Source organism: Bos indicus, chromosome 7 (assembly GCF_029378745.1).
Source record: "Bos indicus isolate NIAB-ARS_2022 breed Sahiwal x Tharparkar chromosome 7, NIAB-ARS_B.indTharparkar_mat_pri_1.0, whole genome shotgun sequence".
Taxonomy (NCBI): domain Eukaryota; kingdom Metazoa; phylum Chordata; class Mammalia; order Artiodactyla; family Bovidae; genus Bos; species Bos indicus.
In genome coordinates, this window is record NC_091766.1 from 37,521,785 (window position 1) to 37,540,092 (window position 18,308).

The 18,308-nt window shown below is 35.1% G+C and overlaps 1 protein-coding gene across 3 annotated transcripts in view; it reads right to left on the minus strand.

Annotated features, from left to right (window-relative positions):
* Window positions 1-18,308, minus strand: part of COMMD10 (COMM domain containing 10) — a 185,258-nt gene that overhangs the window by 152,645 nt on the left and 14,305 nt on the right. For all 3 annotated transcript variants that reach the window (XR_011567613.1, XM_019964670.2, XM_070793291.1), the window contains exon 5: window positions 3,087-3,197. Coding sequence is in view for 2 of the 3 variants with exons in the window: in XM_019964670.2 (XP_019820229.1) it covers window positions 3,087-3,197 (111 nt within the window). In the remaining variant the exon portion in view is untranslated. The remainder of the gene's footprint in view (window positions 1-3,086; window positions 3,198-18,308) is intronic.

The window sequence follows — 18,308 nt, forward strand, 5'->3', positions numbered from 1 at the left end:
CTTCCTTTAACCAATCTGGTATTTAAAACACATTCCATACTCGTAGTTCCTTTAACCTAATATTCTAACCTGTCTAGAATTTCCGAATTCTCATTTCAGAAGAGAAAAAAGAACAGAATGAGAGATCATAAAAACATGGAGAAAAAGCAAAGCCTCCCAGCATCAGTTCATGGAGGGCACAGTGGTGTGGTAGCTCACTGTCCCTTTAGAGATGGGGCACACATCACGTGGAGAGGGCATGTTTCCATCTAGGTTGATCATAACCGTACCTTCCATTACATGTCTACTGTTTACAAGGTATAAAGAATAGGGGCCAAATCCATAAAAATGCCACAGGAGAGAAAGGCAATACAGACAAAGAGGTTCACTTAAATCTGCATACAAAAAGAAAATAACTTGTATATTTGTGTGCTGCAGCTCTCTTCCCAGGCGCCTGTTAATGAAAATCGTTCTCTAGCTGTACAAGTCATGCATGTGTATGAGTGCCAAGTCGCTTCAGTCGTGTTCGACTCTTTGTGACCCTATGGACTGTAGCCCACCAGGCTCCATGGGATTCTCCAGGTAGGAATACTGGAGTGGGTTGCCATGCCCTCCTCCAGGGGATCTTCCAGACCCAGGGATCAAACCAGCATCTCTTAGGTCTCCTGCACTGGCAGGAGGGTTCTTTACAACTTAGCCTGCTGCTGCTAGGTCACTTCAGTCGTGTCCGACTCTGTGCGACCCCATGGACTGCAGCCTACCAGGCTTCTCTGTCCATGGGATTCTCCAGGCAAGAACACTGGAGTGGGTTGCCATTTCCTTCTCCAATGCATGTAAGTGGAAAGTGAAAGTGAAGTCGCTCAGTCGTGTCCGACTCTTAGGGACCCCATGGACTGCAGCCTACCATGCTCCTCCATCCATGGGATTTTCCGGGCAACAGTACTGGAGTGGGGTGCCATTGCCTTCTCCCTACAACTTAGCCTAAGGGTAATCAAATGTCTGTTCAAAATTTTAAAACAGCAACAAACAGAAAAATACAAATGTACTCAAGCCTATGTCTCAAATGAGTTGGGATCTCACATATGTAGAAATTTCCTGAATAATATGAATTAAAAACTTGACTCTCTTACTTGAAGCATTACTCGTTCATGCCTACTGCCTAAAAATGTAACTGACACAGACACATTTTGAAGACATAATAAAGAAGCTGGGAGGACTCAAGCAATCCAAAGTCAAGCATCCCAAAGTCCATCCCTGCCAAAGTGATGATGTTTAAAAGATACCCAATAGAGGGGTCAAAGACAGTACCCTTCCAACCTATAAATTCCACATAGCTACTCAGATTTCACATACAAGAGTCATGAGAAATAAAGTGAAGGTACATTGGAGAACACATACATGTGTGTGTGAATGTATAGGTGCATGTTTTCCCTCATGGAGCAGTCCCAGTCCGTACCAGTGAGCTCCAGATTAGTACCCTAAACCTAAAGGAATGTTTTCCTTAGTTCACAGGGGGAAAAAAAAAATAAAGGACTTCCCAGGCCATCCTTTACCTCCCTGTGCCCACTAAGCACACATATGAAAAACATGATCAAGAAATAAAAGGGAGAAAGGTTGAAAGAAAAGAGGAAAGGTTAATTTCCTTAAGAAATAAAGTTGGTAACAGCTTTGGTTTAAAACAAAGAGATTTATTTATTCATTAGCCCAAAAAAACTTTTAGTGGTGATGATGATGAAGATGGCAGCGGCCAGCATTTATAGAACATAATGTACTTACTTCACAAACAATGAGTATTTGATCTTCCTTAGAGCTCTGTGAGGCAGAAAATACTATTCCTATTTTACAGATGAAGAAACTAAAATTCATAAGGATTAGGTAACTTGCCCAAGGTTAGACAGCTACTAAATTGCAGAGCATATTTAACATACCAGTCAATTCAACACTTAATTGTTACGTTTATGTTATTTTCTGGTGAAAATGTGTGAAATGAAATGACTCTTTGGAAACATTGTAATAAATTAACAAATTTTATGTATGTATGTGCTTGTGTGTCTTAAGATCCAACTCAAATGCCTCAAAATTCTGTTGACATGTAACCAGAGATAGGCACTTATGCCAGTTCTTACGAAAGACAGAAACATACAATCCATAATAGTGGGTTGGCCAAAAAGTTCATCTGGGAAAATCCAAACGAACTTTCTGGGCAACCCAATAAATAGTGAAAGTGCTAACAAATAAATAATAATATACACACCCTTCAATGCCCATTATTTCAATAAATAATATTTCTTTCATTATTATCCGATCACATACAGTCATAATAATCTCTTCTTCAGATCTTCCTAACTCATTCTCACCTCTATTTCACTTGTCTTAAAATGAACATTTTCATTTATTTGAGGAAAAAAGGTCACTCCCTCTTCTCGCTATTAAGGATACTCAATTATAGTAAAAAATATATGTATGTAAAAAATAGCTCTGGTTGACATGTGAAATATACATTTCTTTAAATGCTGTAACAATAAAAACTATTCCATAGCAACTCTTTAACCTCTGATAACATGTTGAAGTTTTCTGAAATTAATACTAAGGAAGAAATCACCATGCAGTATAAAACTAATCCAAAACTCTATTTTGTAAGAGCTGAGATTTAAACATAGCCACAAACATACTATACATACACAAACACAATTCAGGTCACCTTCATATTCCAGGCATTGGCTGGACAACAGTACTCCCTCTGCCATATGTATGCAGGTTAAAACACAAAACCAGAAATATTCACAAATACCTAAAACATTAAAATTGTAATTTTATTATGACTACCACCAATTTTTTCCCATTGCAGAATTCAAAAGAATATGTTATAACATGTTCTTACAAGAACGCCACCTTGTAAGCAAATCTGGTTTCTCAAATAAAAAAAGTGAAGTGTAAATCTGACATCAAAACTTGCACAAATAAAGATCTGTCATTTTGTTAATCCTTGTCTACTTTTAATTAAATTATTTTTTAATTTTCAATCCAGAGAGCAAAGACCCTGCCAACAATAAAGTACAAGACGTAGGAAACAAAATACATCATTTCAATGGGATACTCTTTCTCACCTTCGAATCTTCATTGCTCACTCCGAGCTGTAACACAGCTTGAGGAGATTTTAGTTTTGCTTCAGCAGAGTGAGCCATCTGAAGGTTAAGCTGCCATCCAACCGTCTCAAGCTACAAAAGACAAGTGTAGATTGGAATCAGATGGTACAGAAGGAAGAAAACACTCAACTTAAAGCAAATCTCCAGTCAGCAGGAATGAACATGGATAGCCTGGACTTTGCGGAAAGTCAGTTCCTGGGCTCCTTCAACCTGCACACTCTGCACATTCTCCCTTTGGGCTCGTTAGATTGGCCTCATGCCATGCCTGTCAAATTCAAGCCTAAAACTGGTCTTTAAATACATTCTGTTCTAAAAATAAAAGTTCTGAGACTAGGCAATGAAATACACTAAAGGAGTCAATGGTTTTTAAACAGTAAATTACTATTTTAAAACAGTGTATTTTAAAGCCAATGGTGTTTAAAAATAGTTATAGCATATATATGTGATAACTACTCTAAATGACCTCCCATTATCTTTCAAAACTCTTTGCAATAAGTAGAACAAGGTAAAACTTTTTTTTTTTTAATTTAGTGGGAAACTGAAGTGCCCAGATGGTAAGAGGTTCACACATTTAGACACAGTTAGTGAGACGGGAAGAGAGCCAGAAAAAGAATTGATATCTACTTACTAGTGAGCAGGTGTTATCATGCTTTCCAAAGTATTCTAACCTACTATGGTTCCCAGTTATGACAGAAACTAATTAGAATACTTCCTTTGAATTTATTAATTAACACAACAGCAAAATTTAATCAGGAAGGCAAAGACAGCAAAGAGACTAAAGCAGTTTAAGTTTCAAAATATTAAGCAACATAAATGCAGCTTTATTGAACATGACATATTACTGATTTTTCCAACATCAAAACTGTAAGTATAAAGTTTTAAATCTTATTTCCAGTAAATCCAAAGTATCAATACTTAGGGTAGTTTTGTGACATGCAATTGTCATATACCTCTGACAACTCGACTCTAGTCATTGATTTACTGAAACTACCTCAGCTACACTGGTAAGAATGGCAGACTCAAAACAATTTTTACTTAACTGGAATACTAATTGCTAACTTGAAAGACTGTTCAACAGCTAGAATCACAGCAATGACTCAAAGCCAAATTGGAAAGAGAGCAATGAAAGTATTATCTATTCGAGAGAGGATGTGATGAGAAAATAAAGATACAGTTCTGTTCTTCCTGGCACTGAACCTTTAAGAGGTTATGGGTAAAAAGAGCAAAGATACTGCAGAGACATAATCCATAATACCATAAGTAAAAAAATCAATTTAATGGTACACATGAAGCAAGGATCCGTAATGTACTGATTTTTAATACTAACTATAGTAAAACAGTCTCTAACACCAGCTCACTACTATTTTCAACAGTCCACGGGGTAAACACAGACTCAGATACAACCTAGCAGACTGAACAACAATTATTTTCAACAGAATCTACAGGCAATAGATTCTCCAACATAACAGGAAAAAACACGACACAACTACTCTCATATATCCAAGCATTTTGATACACAGTCTTAATTGAAAAACATCCTGTAGGTATTCATATGAACCTATAAGACACTGTTTTGATCTCATTTAACTAATCGTATACCTGTCCTTTAAGCACTTAAGATAAACGACAAAGATAAATATTAAGTGAATAAATTAAAATATGGTCCCACTATGGTCAGGTCTTTGCACAAATGAATGTATACTTAGTCACTGCATAGAGGTGGGATGGGGCAATTAAGATCACTGAACTTAAAGCTTATGCTTTAGTTCATACTTAAGCCACTACTCACTACCTAGGTGGCCCTAATAATTAAGTCACAATCTTTCAAGATCTCAGTTTCCTCATAGGAAGTGGAAATAAATCTATCTGAATTATCTGCTTTTTTCCTGAGTTATTGGCAATACTAAATAAGAAAATGCATATTCAAACTGTTTTGGAAACTCCAAAGCATTATAAATATAAGGCATTTTGATTACCTAATTTTTCCTATAGTATTTTTAATAGTATCTTTGAAATAGAGTAGACACTCTATATGTTGAATTGAACTGAAGCAAATAAAAAATACCAGCAAAGGTAATTTTAAAAGCATCATAACATGGGAGAGGGAGAAGGTGGGATGATTTGGGAGAATGGCATTGAAACATGTATAATATCATATATGAAACAAATAGCCAGTCCAGGTTTGATGCATGATACAGGATGCTCGGGGCTGGTGCTCTGGGTTGACCCAAAGGGATGGTACGGGGAGGGAGGTGGGAGGGGGGTTCAGGATGGGGAACACGTGTACACCCATGGTGGATTCATGTTGATGTATGGCAAAACCAATACAATATTGTAAAGTAATTAGCCCCCAATTAAAATAAATTTATATTTTAAAAAATAATTAAAAAAAAAATTCATTTGGTTTTTTGTTACTTGTATTTATTCCTGTGCATGTCTTGTATCTGTTGATCATTAAATGCTATATTTTTTCCAAAAAAATAAATAAATAAAAGCATCATAACTACAAACATTGTTGACTGACTTTCTTAAATTTTAGAGCCTTTTCTATTGTTTTGTGATTTAAAAGCATTCATCCCATGCCCACAAGAAACAGTAACTTAAAAAGTTAAAAAAAAGAAATATGTAGTTGTTGTTCAGCCACTAAGCCGCTCATATGTAGACATATGCACATACACACACCCATACATAAAATCTCATATAAAAAGAGCAGTATCCAGAAACCTCAAATGAAGAGGGAATAAAGGAGAACTACAATTTTTTTTTTTTTAATATTTTACAGTTACACAGAGCAATAAGAAAAACAAACCTAACAAAATCTTTCCAGTGAAACTAGGAGACAATACCAGCACTACTCTTATTACCCCCATTTTACAGATAAAATGTGTCAAAGTAAACAACTGGGGAAGAGAAGAGTAGATGGAGGCTCCTTATGCTTGTTACTACTGCCACTTTTCTCTAAGCCAGAAATTATATCAAAATCAAAAGTTACAAAAATTAATTCTAGTAAAAATCATCAATGGATACTAAATTTAAGTGGAGAAGGTCTGATTTGAAATGAATAGTCACAAAGCTTCTTGCCCACAATTGCTTTTTAGGTACAAAAGAAAAAAATAATTATACAGTAGAAAAAAAAGCAAAACATCTAAATCCAAGAGATCAAAATTAACATCACCAAGCAGTGGCAAACAGACAAGCTGTGCCTCCAGGTGTGATATCCTGCAAATACCATTCACATTTTTAGCCAAATTATAACTAAATTTGATCCTGAAGAAACTAACAGAAAATATAAAGATAGACACAAGAGGAATGTACACTTGAAAAACATCAATGTCCTAAAAGACAAAGAAAAGTTGAAGAAAGAAGAAATTTCTTAAACTGGTTAAAACATATATTATTTTCTGGATCTATAATAGACACTGGTGATATAAATATGAATAAAACAAAAGCCTTTTATCAAGGTGAAAATGTTATAGTACACTTTAAGTATTCATCTGAGACGCATAACTAAGAAACAAATACGAAAGTTATCAATATTTTAATTACATAGGAAACAAAATCTAGATTGAATTTTTACTTAAGTTAGCTAAACTACATTGCTTCTATTTAAAAGAAAATTCTGTATTGTGTATATCGAACATATGTACATTAAAATACCAGGAATCATTTGAATATAATTAGACATCTCACATCCAAATTTAAATCTGAGGGTCTTTCCACCTTAATCAACATTGTACATTGAAATGTCACCTACATAACATAAAACACAAGGAAAATGAGCCACTAATATTTTTAATGTTTTCTAACCCATGCCAAAACTGTTTAAATGATAGTTCTTAGGCATCTCGCTTACATTACTTATTGTCTGACAATGTCACTAAGATGTCAGTTCAAAATAGGTATAAAGACGTCATTCTCCCTCTAACATCCAGGTAACAACTCCAAGCTTAACTTCTGGTAACTGCTTTGTAAATCACAATTCCAAGTACATGCAAAATCAGTCAAAATTACTCTCTTAAAATGAAAACGTAAAGTTAATCACCATACTTTAACTACTGGTTTCCTATAATAGTAGCCTCTGCTTGGATCATATCACATAGTAAGAAACACTTTTTTATGTTGCAAATTGATATAAATATACAAAAGCGTCACAAGACAATTTTTTACCCAGAGCAATGATACATATATTCTATTAAATTTCACTTTTAAAATACTAATTCAAAAACCCTCCATATTGATTTTATTACCCACTAAACCTCTAACAGGTCAGGCCATCTAAAGTAGGAAAAATATTGCTCAGAAATACTGAAATGAGTTTTAGGAATTATGTGTGTGTGTATTCATGAAACAATTACTGTTTACTATAATAAATCATGAAAATACATAAAAACAGAACTGTAACTGCTAAAAGAGAAAGCACTATCTATATTCTGTTGCTATAATCCACATCTATAACTAGTAAATACTATAAGCAGATATTCCATATACAATATATATATGGTTTATTACAGAAACTATACATTATTATTTATACTTATGTAAAAACTGGAAGTTGACTAAACATTTAATACAAGAACATTAACCTATTTTTTAAGCTTAGCTAAATACTTATTCCCCAATTTCCTTGACCACTTCTCTTAACCTCAGTGATTTCTTCCTATACAATCTACTGACTAATTATAGGAAATTCCCCACTTTAAAAAAATTCTAGTTGGTTTATTCTGTGTTTTCTAAAATTATACACATTGAATGAAACATAAAATAAGAACTTTTTCTAAATCTTTCATACAGGGGAGAAGGGCATTTTTCAGTTCAATGTAATCTGCTTAATAAGGTTAGCTTTTAGAAGCATTTCTCCTTATAAACCTGTATCACCAAGAAAGCAATACCTGCTGGGAAAATCAATTTATGAATGTATAAGAGGTCATAATTATGATCCCTCAATAATGGCATGTGTATATGAATGTGTATATAATTAAACCTTTAAAATAACAGATTCAGAGTACTTTTACATTTGTCTAAAATAGAGAAGTTTCTAGTATTTCCATTACAATCAATAAGAGATTTATTTTCTTAAGCAATATATGTACCTACAGAGTCTGCCAAAGGACACAAGACGACAGCATCAATTTAGAAGTACATTTTATTGGAAACGTTCTATTACTATAAACCAGTGAACAATAGGGGCGCTGATGTTTATACCTCAAATTTTTACCTTTTTCCCTCAAAAGAAAACACTGTCGAAGAAATGAAGAAGGGTATTTAGGTCCATTAATCAAATCAGGTATTTAGGTCCATTAATCAAATCAGGAACATTTTAAACAACCTGTCACTAGGAGGCCCTCCAGGAGATGCCAAGTTTTACTCCCCATCTTTAAGCTGGCAATGCCCAATTTACAAAGTCAGATTCCAAAAAAAAAAAATCTATTTGTTTAGAACTTAGAACAAATTTGCAAATACAATGAAAGTGTAAATGGGGATTAAATTACCAAGTAATTTAACAGAAGGAATAGAAGTGCTTCCCTCCTTTTGTTCTAACCAGAGGAATATCTAAAATTCAAAAACTAATGAAGTAAATTCCAATCCCTAATGGCTAAAAATAAATAATACCTTGGCATTAAGACAAATCAATCTCCAGCATTTTATATATGTGGTTTTCTTAACTATTATCTACATCAGATATCAGCCTTAACTCAACAAGCATACAGTTTGAAAAAAAGCCTGTCGCTTTCAGAAGATTCCCATCTTTATGTGAATTCTGTAAGTTGATGAAACCTATGCTTCTTTTCAGTAGAACCATACTTTCATCCTGGTTTTCTATCCATTTTTAAATAATAATAGCAAAATTAGATCATTTTGACCTGTGCAAATAAAAAAAAAAAAAAAACTTAACCATTACCTGAGATGGGAAAACTACAGGAACAGTTTCAAGAGGAACAATCCAAAGAGCGGTTCATTTTTTAAAAGTTAAGTTGGAGATGCCTATTCTACATCCAATGAAATTATCAAATAGGCTAGAGAAAAAAATGTTTTATTAGAAAATAGTTTTTAAACTCAGAAGCCTGAATGTGATTGCCAGGCAAGTACAAAAGAACAAGAGAAGAGCACTGGGGACTGAGTCCTCGAACAATACAAAACTTAGAGGTTGTGGAAATGAGAAGACAGTAATGAGTATGACTGACTAAAAGATGCAGCCAGAAAGGAGAAAATCAGAAGAGCATGAACCTGACCTTTATACCATCACAGATGCTGGGGACATAAAAATCATCAAACTAAAATCTCTGCTCCAGGCCACATGATGAAGACAAGCATATGCAAAAACAACTTTGCCATAACATGTACATAAAAATCTTAGGTAATCTGCAAAAAAGCTACTAAAACTAATGGCTGATTTCAAGAAAGTTATGGCAAAAGATTAACATAAAACATCAGCAGTTTTCAACATACTAGAAACAAACAACTGGAAATTACAAAAATGAAATTCTATCTATAGTAGCAACCAAAATCAGGCAAATACACAGTGTCTTAGTCTGTTCAGGCCACTAAAACAAAATACCACAGACAGTATAGCTTAATAATAACAAGCATTTATTTCCCCCAGTTGTGGAGCCTGGAAGTCTAAGATAAGGGTGCCAGGAAGGTTGGGTGAGGGCCCCTCTTCCAGACTGCAGACTTCTTGTTGTATCCTCACAAGACAGAAGGAGGCAAGGGAGTTCTCTCTTTATAAGGGCATTAATCTCCCTGATTACGTCCCTTCCTATTAACTAATTAATTCCCAAAAGCCCCACCTTCTAATACTATCACGTTGGGGGTGAAGTTTCAATATATGAAATTTGAAGAGACACATTCAGTCTATATCGTAAGGATAACTTTAACAAAATTTGTGAAAATTCTGGTCATTAGAAAACTACAAACATTGCTTGAATAAATTAAAGAAGATATCAATAAATGGAGAGATATACCATGTTCATGAATTTAATGATTCAATATTGCTAAGATGTCAGTTCTTCCAAAAGTGATCTACAGATTTAGGGCAATCCAATTAAATTCCCAGCAGGAATTTTTTTTTAATAGAAACTGACAAGTTGATTCTAAATTTTAAATAGAAATGTAAATGACCTAAAAGAGTTAAACCAATTTTTTTTTTCAAAGACTTGGAGGAATCATATTACCTAACTTGAAGAATATAAAGCTACAGCAATAAAGACAAAGGCAAAGGATAGACCTAAAGACTCACGAAGTGACTTCTAATGAAAGCACCAAGGTAAATGATGCTGGAACAACTAGATATCTGCAAGAAACAAAACAAAAAACAACCTCGACCTAACAAATGGGCTTCCCTGGTGGCTCAGACAGTAAAGAATCTGCCTGCCTGGGAGACCCAGGCTCGATCCCTGGGTGGGGAAGATCTCCTGGAGAAGGGAATGGCAACCCAATCCAGTATTTTTGCCTAGAGAGTTCCATGGACAAAGGAGCCTGGTGGGATCACAAAAGTCGGACGTGACTGAGCGACTAACACCTAACAAACACCACACACAAAAATGAACTCAAAATGGATCACAGACCTAAATGCAAATGCTAAAACCATCAAACTTCTGGAAGAAAACATGAAAAGAAAACCTTTGTGATCTTAGGACAGGCAAAGATTTTAGAGACAGCCATAGAAGAATGAAGGAGAAGACAATGGCACCCCACTCCAGTACTCTTGCCTGGAAAATCCCATGGACGGAGGGGCCTGGTGGGCTGCAGTCCATGGGGTTGCTAGGAGTCAGACACAACTGAGCGACTTCACTTTCACTTTTCACTTTCATGCATTGGAGAAGGAAATGGCAACCCACTCCAGTGTTCTTGCCTGGAGAGTCCCAGGGACGGGGGAGCCTGGTGGGCTGCCGTCTATGGGGTCGCACAGAGTTGGACACGACTGAAGCGACTTAGCAGCAGCATAGAAGAATGAACCATAAAAGACAAAGGCTATAAACTGGACTTCATCAAAACTAAAAATTCTGTTCTTCAAAAGTCACCATTAAGAAAAAGGTAAGCCACAGACTAATAAAATATTCACAATACATATATATACCTGACAAAGGACTTGTATGCAAGCTATATAAAGAATTCTTACCACAATAAGACAAAAAAAAACTCTACAAAAACAGGCAAAGATTGTAATACATAATTCACAAAAGAAAACAAATAAACCAATAAACACATAAACACAATAAACAAATTAAAAGATATTCAATCTCCTTATCCCATTAAAATGTTAAAATTTTAAAGAATGGCAATACCAAGTGTTGGCCAGGATGTGAAAAATTGCTGGCTGGAATGTAAAATAGCATAACTTCTTTGGAAAACTCTTTAGCAGTTTCCTCATAGTTAAATACACACTGACCCTACAACTCAGTCAATCCATCCCTAAGAAATTACTCAGGCAAAGTGAAAATATATGCCCATAAAAAGGTATGAGAATATTAACAGATTTATTCAAAATAACCCCAAACTGAAAACAGTACAAATACCATCAACAGGTGAATGGATAACAAATTGTGATATATTCATATAATAGAATACCATGCAATAAAAAATACCAACCCACGATTTAAAAAAAAGAACAAACTATTAACACATTCAACAACAAGAATGAACCTCAAAATCATACTCACTGGAAAAAGCCAGAGAGAAGTACATGTATATGATTCCATGGATTAAAAATCCAACAAACATCACCAAGCAAATCAGTGGTTTCCTGGGGCCAGGGTTAGAGGAAGAAAGAACTGCCAAGGAGCATGAAGTAACTTTTGAGAATGACGTAAAAGCTCTGCCTTTTGATTATGACAATGATATCATAGATATACCTCTATCAAAATTCACTGAACAGTACAATTAAAAGGATATAGATTTTACTATGTAAATTATAATTTATTACTGCAAGGAGATCAAACCAGTCAATCCTAAAGGAAATCAGTCCTGAATATTCATTGGAAGGGCTGACACTGAAGCTGAAGCTCCAGTACTTTGGCCACCTTATGGGAAGAACTGACTCAATGGAAAAGACCCTGATGCTGGGAAAGATTGAAGGCAAAAGGGGAAGGGGACAACAGAGGACAAGATGGCTGGATGGCATCACCGACTCAATGGACATGAGTTTGAGCAAACTCCAGGAGATAGAGAAGGACAGGGAAGCCTGGCGTGTTGCAGTCCATGGGGTCACAAAGAGTCAGACACGACTGAGCAACTGAACAACAACACACAACATTTTTTCTTAACAGACAGATGAAATATACGAAAAGCTGTAACAGAGGACCGTATAGATGCATTCAGAGAACATCTTCAACCTCCTTGCCATCCTTTAGTCATTGGCAAGAAGGGGAGGCAATAAGCTTCAAAGAAGCCCCACTACTACTAGCCTCTCTGAGAAAGAATTCTACGCTGTAACATCTATAAGCATACAAAGACAAGGTCAGGATCTCAGAGATGACCACTGTGCAATTCAGTACTGACATCATAAGAGGTATAAATGCTTCATTACAAATATTGCAACATAGGGATACTCTCTAACCTATACCCTCAAGTTTAGATGCTCCCGAAGTCAACATCACTGCTAGGGTGGTATGAAACTTACAACAATATTCCTTGACTCACAGACTTGGCCAAAATACCTAACTAGTCATCATATCCAAGTTACCAAAGTCAACATAGCATCACTGCTACGGTGGTATGAAACTTAAAATTATATTCCTTGACTCACAGACTTGGCCAAATACCTTAACTGGTCATCATATCCAAGTTATAAGGTGATGAGGGAAAACATCAATGAATTATCTTTCAGCCTGTTTTCCACCTCTGCATACCATGGATATATAACACAACAGTACAAGATTGAGGACACTGAAATGTCATTCAACTAATGCTCTCACTATTGGCACACTCTGAAAAAGTACATCAATTCTATTTAGCAAGTGCACATCTTTGAATACTATGACATAAGAGTAATTTTGCTAATAGCCCAGTTCTTTGGCATTAGTAAAATCTTTATTTAATTTGTTAATGGCTCTGGTTTTAGTCAATTATTTATAAAGCATAGAACACATTTCTGTTTCAAATTAGACTGATTAAGGGTCTTTTAGATCTAAAGTTCTTTAAACTGATTGCTGCAGCAACAGCTAATGACATCACCTTTTTTCCCTGGAGAATTTTCATTCCAAGCTAAAGCAATTCTTATTATATACATTCCCACTTTTAAAGAGGAAAAATATAAATGACTGAATATAGTTTCCAGTGAAACTCAAGAATCATGAGATAAATGAACCACAAAAAGTTTCAAGTACACCAAATTGAAAACACAAAAAAGCACTGCTGCTGCTGCTGCTGCTAAGTCGCTTCAGTCATGTCTGACTCTGTGCGACCCCATAGACGGCAGCCCACCAGGCTCCCCCGTCCCTGGGATTCTCCAGGCAAGAACACTGGAGTGGGTTGCCATTTCCTTCTCCAATGCATGAAAGTGAGAAGTGAAAGTGAAGTCACTCAGTCGTGTCCGACTCTTAGCGACCCCATGGACTGCAGCCCACCAGGCTCCTTGGTCCATGGGATATTCCAGGCAAGAGTACTGGAGTGGAGTACTATTGTCTTCTCCAAAAGAGGACTAGGAAACACAAAATATAATCCATACCCTTCTCTCTTTACTGTTCTTTCCTCCACCTATAAACACAGATATTCCTCTTTAAGAGAAAACCTTATACACAGAACCTCAAAATAGCACAATTTGTAAAAGCAGGGATACTGTCCATTTATTCAGCCAACAACCAATTTCTGAGAACCAAGTCCCAAGGGTCATTTAAAGTAGTGAAAATACAGTAGTGAACAAAACAGACAAAAATTCCTGTCCTTCAGGAATTTATAGTTTAGTAGTAGAGATTGACAATAAAAAAAAAATAAAGTAAGTACAATGCATAGTGGGTCAGATAAGAATAAGAAGTATGGTAGAAAAAAAATGAAGTAAGAGATTACCATAAAGGTAGAAGCACTTTTCACTATGATGATTACAAGAAGGCTCACTGATAAACATGATATTTGAGCACAGGGCTGAAAAAGATAAGGAAGCCAACCACATGAACACCCAAGAGCTTCTGAGGTAAAAAGAATAAAATTATCCCAAGTGAGCCAGGTGAAGGTCAACAAGATAGCAGACCAAGAGGGGGTTACTGATCACGTAGGGTCTTAAAGGCAACTGTAAGAACTTGGACTTCTATCATAAGCAACATGGGAAGACTGGTGGATGTGGAACAGAGGAGGGACAGAATAAGACTTACAATTTAAAAGAAGCACTTCTGGAGTTCCTAATCTGATAATGGTAGGAAATAGTTTATATGACATAAACTTCCCTTGCAAATACAAAGCACAACCTCTAAACAAGCTAGCTTAAAGACAGACTTGAAGGCACTGGAGAATAACTAAAAAGCAAGCAGAAGTTAAAGGGAAGGGATCCACACAACATGACAGATTCACATTCCTTTGCCTTTTTATATTTTTATGACTCTTCCCAATCCATGCAGCATGGGGTGGCTGAAACTCATATAGAAAGCCTTAGATTTGGCTAAAGGGTCAATCACCCCCTTCCTAGACATTTACTCAAGGGAAATGAAAACATATGTCCACAAAAAGACTTGTACACAAATGTTAAGTGTTAGTCACTCAGTCATGTCTGACTCTTTGTGACCCCATGGACTGTAGCCCACCAGGCTCCTCTGGCCATGGGATTTTCCAGGCAGGAATACTGGAGTGGGTTGCCATTTGTTAACAGTACTCTTATTCATAATAGCCAGAAGCTGGAAACAATCCAAATGTCCATCAACAGGAGTACAGATAAACAAATTGTTTTCATACAAGGAAATATTACTCAGCAACAAAAGAATTACTGATACAACTAACAACACAAATGAATCCAAAAAAACATTATGTTGAGAGATACTATACAGACACATTTATTTAAATTCATTTATACTATTAATAAGACTAAGAACATAAAAAAAATTTTTTTGTGATGGAAAGTGAGTATGAAGGTGGAGAAAATTAAAACTGGACCCGTTTCAGGTGATGAAAATTTTCTCCTCTTTTGATAAGAATAATGACTAAAAGGACATATATAATTTCTGAAATTCATCAAACTAAACATTTAAAATATCTGCATTTTTTGCAGGTAAATTATATTTCAATAAAAAACAGCAAATGAATATAGGAGCATTTAAACCTAACATTGACGTTCAGTCAATTCCAGCACATGGAAAAACTATGGTTTTCTTTTGATTCTTAACATGTCAACAACTAAAGTAACAAAGAGGGAGAAATCTGACTTGTATATGGATATAATTACAACAAAATACCTCTCCTATAAATGCAGATGATAATGTTAAGAAGCATTTAAATCTTGAAAAAGGAGACTTCCCTGATGGTCCAGTGGTTAAAAATCTGCCTTCCGGTTAAGGGGTGCCTGTATGTTTAGTCGCTCAGTCGTGCCCAACTCTTTGCAACACAATGGACAGTAGCCATTCAGGCTTCTCTGTCCATGGGATTTTTTCAGGCAAGACTCCAGGGGATCCTTCTTCCTGACCCAGGGATCAAACCGTGTCTTCTGCATCTCCTGCACTGGCAGGTGGACTCTGGATGCGGGTTCAATTCCTGGTCTGGGAATTAAGAGAACACATGCCACAGAGCAACTAAGCCAGTGCACCACAGCTACTGAGCCCATGTGCTGCAACTAAGATCCAATGCAGCCAATAAATACATAAATCTTGAAAAAAGCACTCAGATATGCATTCATAGCTATATATTTAGATTTAGCTCTATGAAGTATGCTTTTTCTGTTCTCTTTATAGTAAAGCCCTTCATCCATTCTTAGAATTCCAAAAGAAATGAAACATGAATACTAAAGAAAATAATAAAACTAAAAGAATGCATCAAATTTTTAAAAGGTCAAATCGAAATTTCTAATTTCTTATATTGCATTTAAAAAACAGATATTTAACAGTTAATAAAGCAAACAATTAGTTGCTAAACTTAACAGTGAAGTAAATCTTACTACAATGGGGGGAAGAGAATTAAAGAGAATTTTTTAAAAGACTATTTAGAACATTATTATCTTAAGAACATTACCCATCCATTTTTAAATGCAGGTTTCTCAAGAACATGAGAGAAGACATGATGAATTTTCACTATATAATGAGATGAGTAAATATTATAAATAAATTTGTCATATAATTGGTAAAGTTAAGAACACTATTAACAGGAGGAGAAAATCACATTACACACATTTTGAGCATTCAAAGCAAATACAACTGTCAAATATATCTTTAAAAACTCCCTAATAAATATACAACTGCATTTTAAGAAAAAGAATCGGTATATGTAGGCTTTAAAGAGCAGGCTACTCACAGTGCTAAAAATATGCCTTAAATATATTTCTCATTATCAAATCTATTACTAAGGAACAAGTGAACTCTAATACAAAAATATTTTTTTTTTAAATCATAAAACAACTCAATTATTTTCCTTAAGGTCTCAGAAAAAAAAAGAGATGTGTCTCAATAATATTTGACATATAGGTTACATTTTGTATAGTAGGAATATACATAAAGAAACTCTTCCCAGAATTTTAGGACTAAAATTAAACACAGTATTCAAGTTCTGTCTGAAAGAGTATTCATAATTCAATAAATTTGTTACCACACAGGCATTGTAACAAAAATCAAACAGAAAACCCTGGTAGAAGGACACTGCTAACATAATCAACACTGGTGAAAGAGGGAAGAATACAAATTCCAATAAGCTGTGGTAACATTTCAGTCTCTGAAGAGGTTAAGACAAAGTGTATTAAAAAAAAAAAAAAAAGGAGATGGGATAAAATTTAAAAATCCTTTCAATCATATCCTGCAAAAAGCTATCAGATTAATTTTTAATCAGCTTCTCACTTATCAGATTTAAGTAACAGAAGATGAAAGAGGTGTTTTAAAAAATTGAATTAAAAATAAGCTCTTTTTGATTTTTTAGCTTGTTATTTAACTGAATCTGACTCTCTCTGAATTGATAATTACTTACATGGATGTTCCACTGCAAGCATGGCACAGACAGTTCATGAGACCCTCTAAATTACTGTAAAACAACAATCAGTCTCTGTAAATACAATCTTTGCCCATTGTAAACTACTGCCATATATTTTTGTTATAATTTAATATATGACATGATTTATTTTCATCTATGGCTATTTTAGTCACCATATCCTAAATAGTCATCAGGGCAAAAAAAAAAAAAGATAACATTATAGCTGCAAGAGATGCCATGACATAAAAGGAACAAGGCTTAATTAAGAAAGGGGCGAATCTGACTACCATCTCAGCTTCACCATGGACCACTTGGGTTAACACAGTTAAGGCACACTTTCAAGTTTTATTTCTTTTTCAAAAATACAACACACATACCTACTGTGTAAACCGCTGTGCATAATGCCTGACAGAAAAATTCTGCTGCTAACATCTAGGTGGGAGAATAATACAGTGGTTTAGAAATGTTAACTACTTTGTCAAATCCCAACTCTACCACTTATTTAGCAGCTTGACCATGGATCAGTTATTTAATCTAAGTCTCAGTTTAATTTTAAATATAAACTAGAATTATTAATGAGTTTTACAAGCTATTACTATAAAGCACTGAGTAGAATATTTGGCCCACAATAAACACAAGAGATGTTTGCTATTATTATACAGTCTTAATTAAGCATTGAAGGCATTAAAATAATGCATTGATATTAGCTATCCTCTCATATACTCTGTATTGGCAAAAGGTAATTTTCTACATTCTCAGGGACCAATGTACAATTAATCACGCTCTTCCAACTATTTTTTTGCATAATTTGTATGACAACTGATCAAACCACTTCTTAAGACAGAAGTTAATGTAATACAACATAATACAGGGAAGAAATATTATTCTTTAAAGAGTAACAAACTATCATCCAGAAGATATTAAACAATGACTTACTATTGGAAGTGAAAAAAAAGAGTCCTAAGATGAGCTCAGGGAGGACAGAAACCTCCCATGGAGAAGAAGGGCAAGAGTTCGCTTGATCTTGATTTTCAGTATGAATAAAGACCCTGAAAGCAGAGCTTCACATCCTTCTGACCTTTGGGGTTTTAA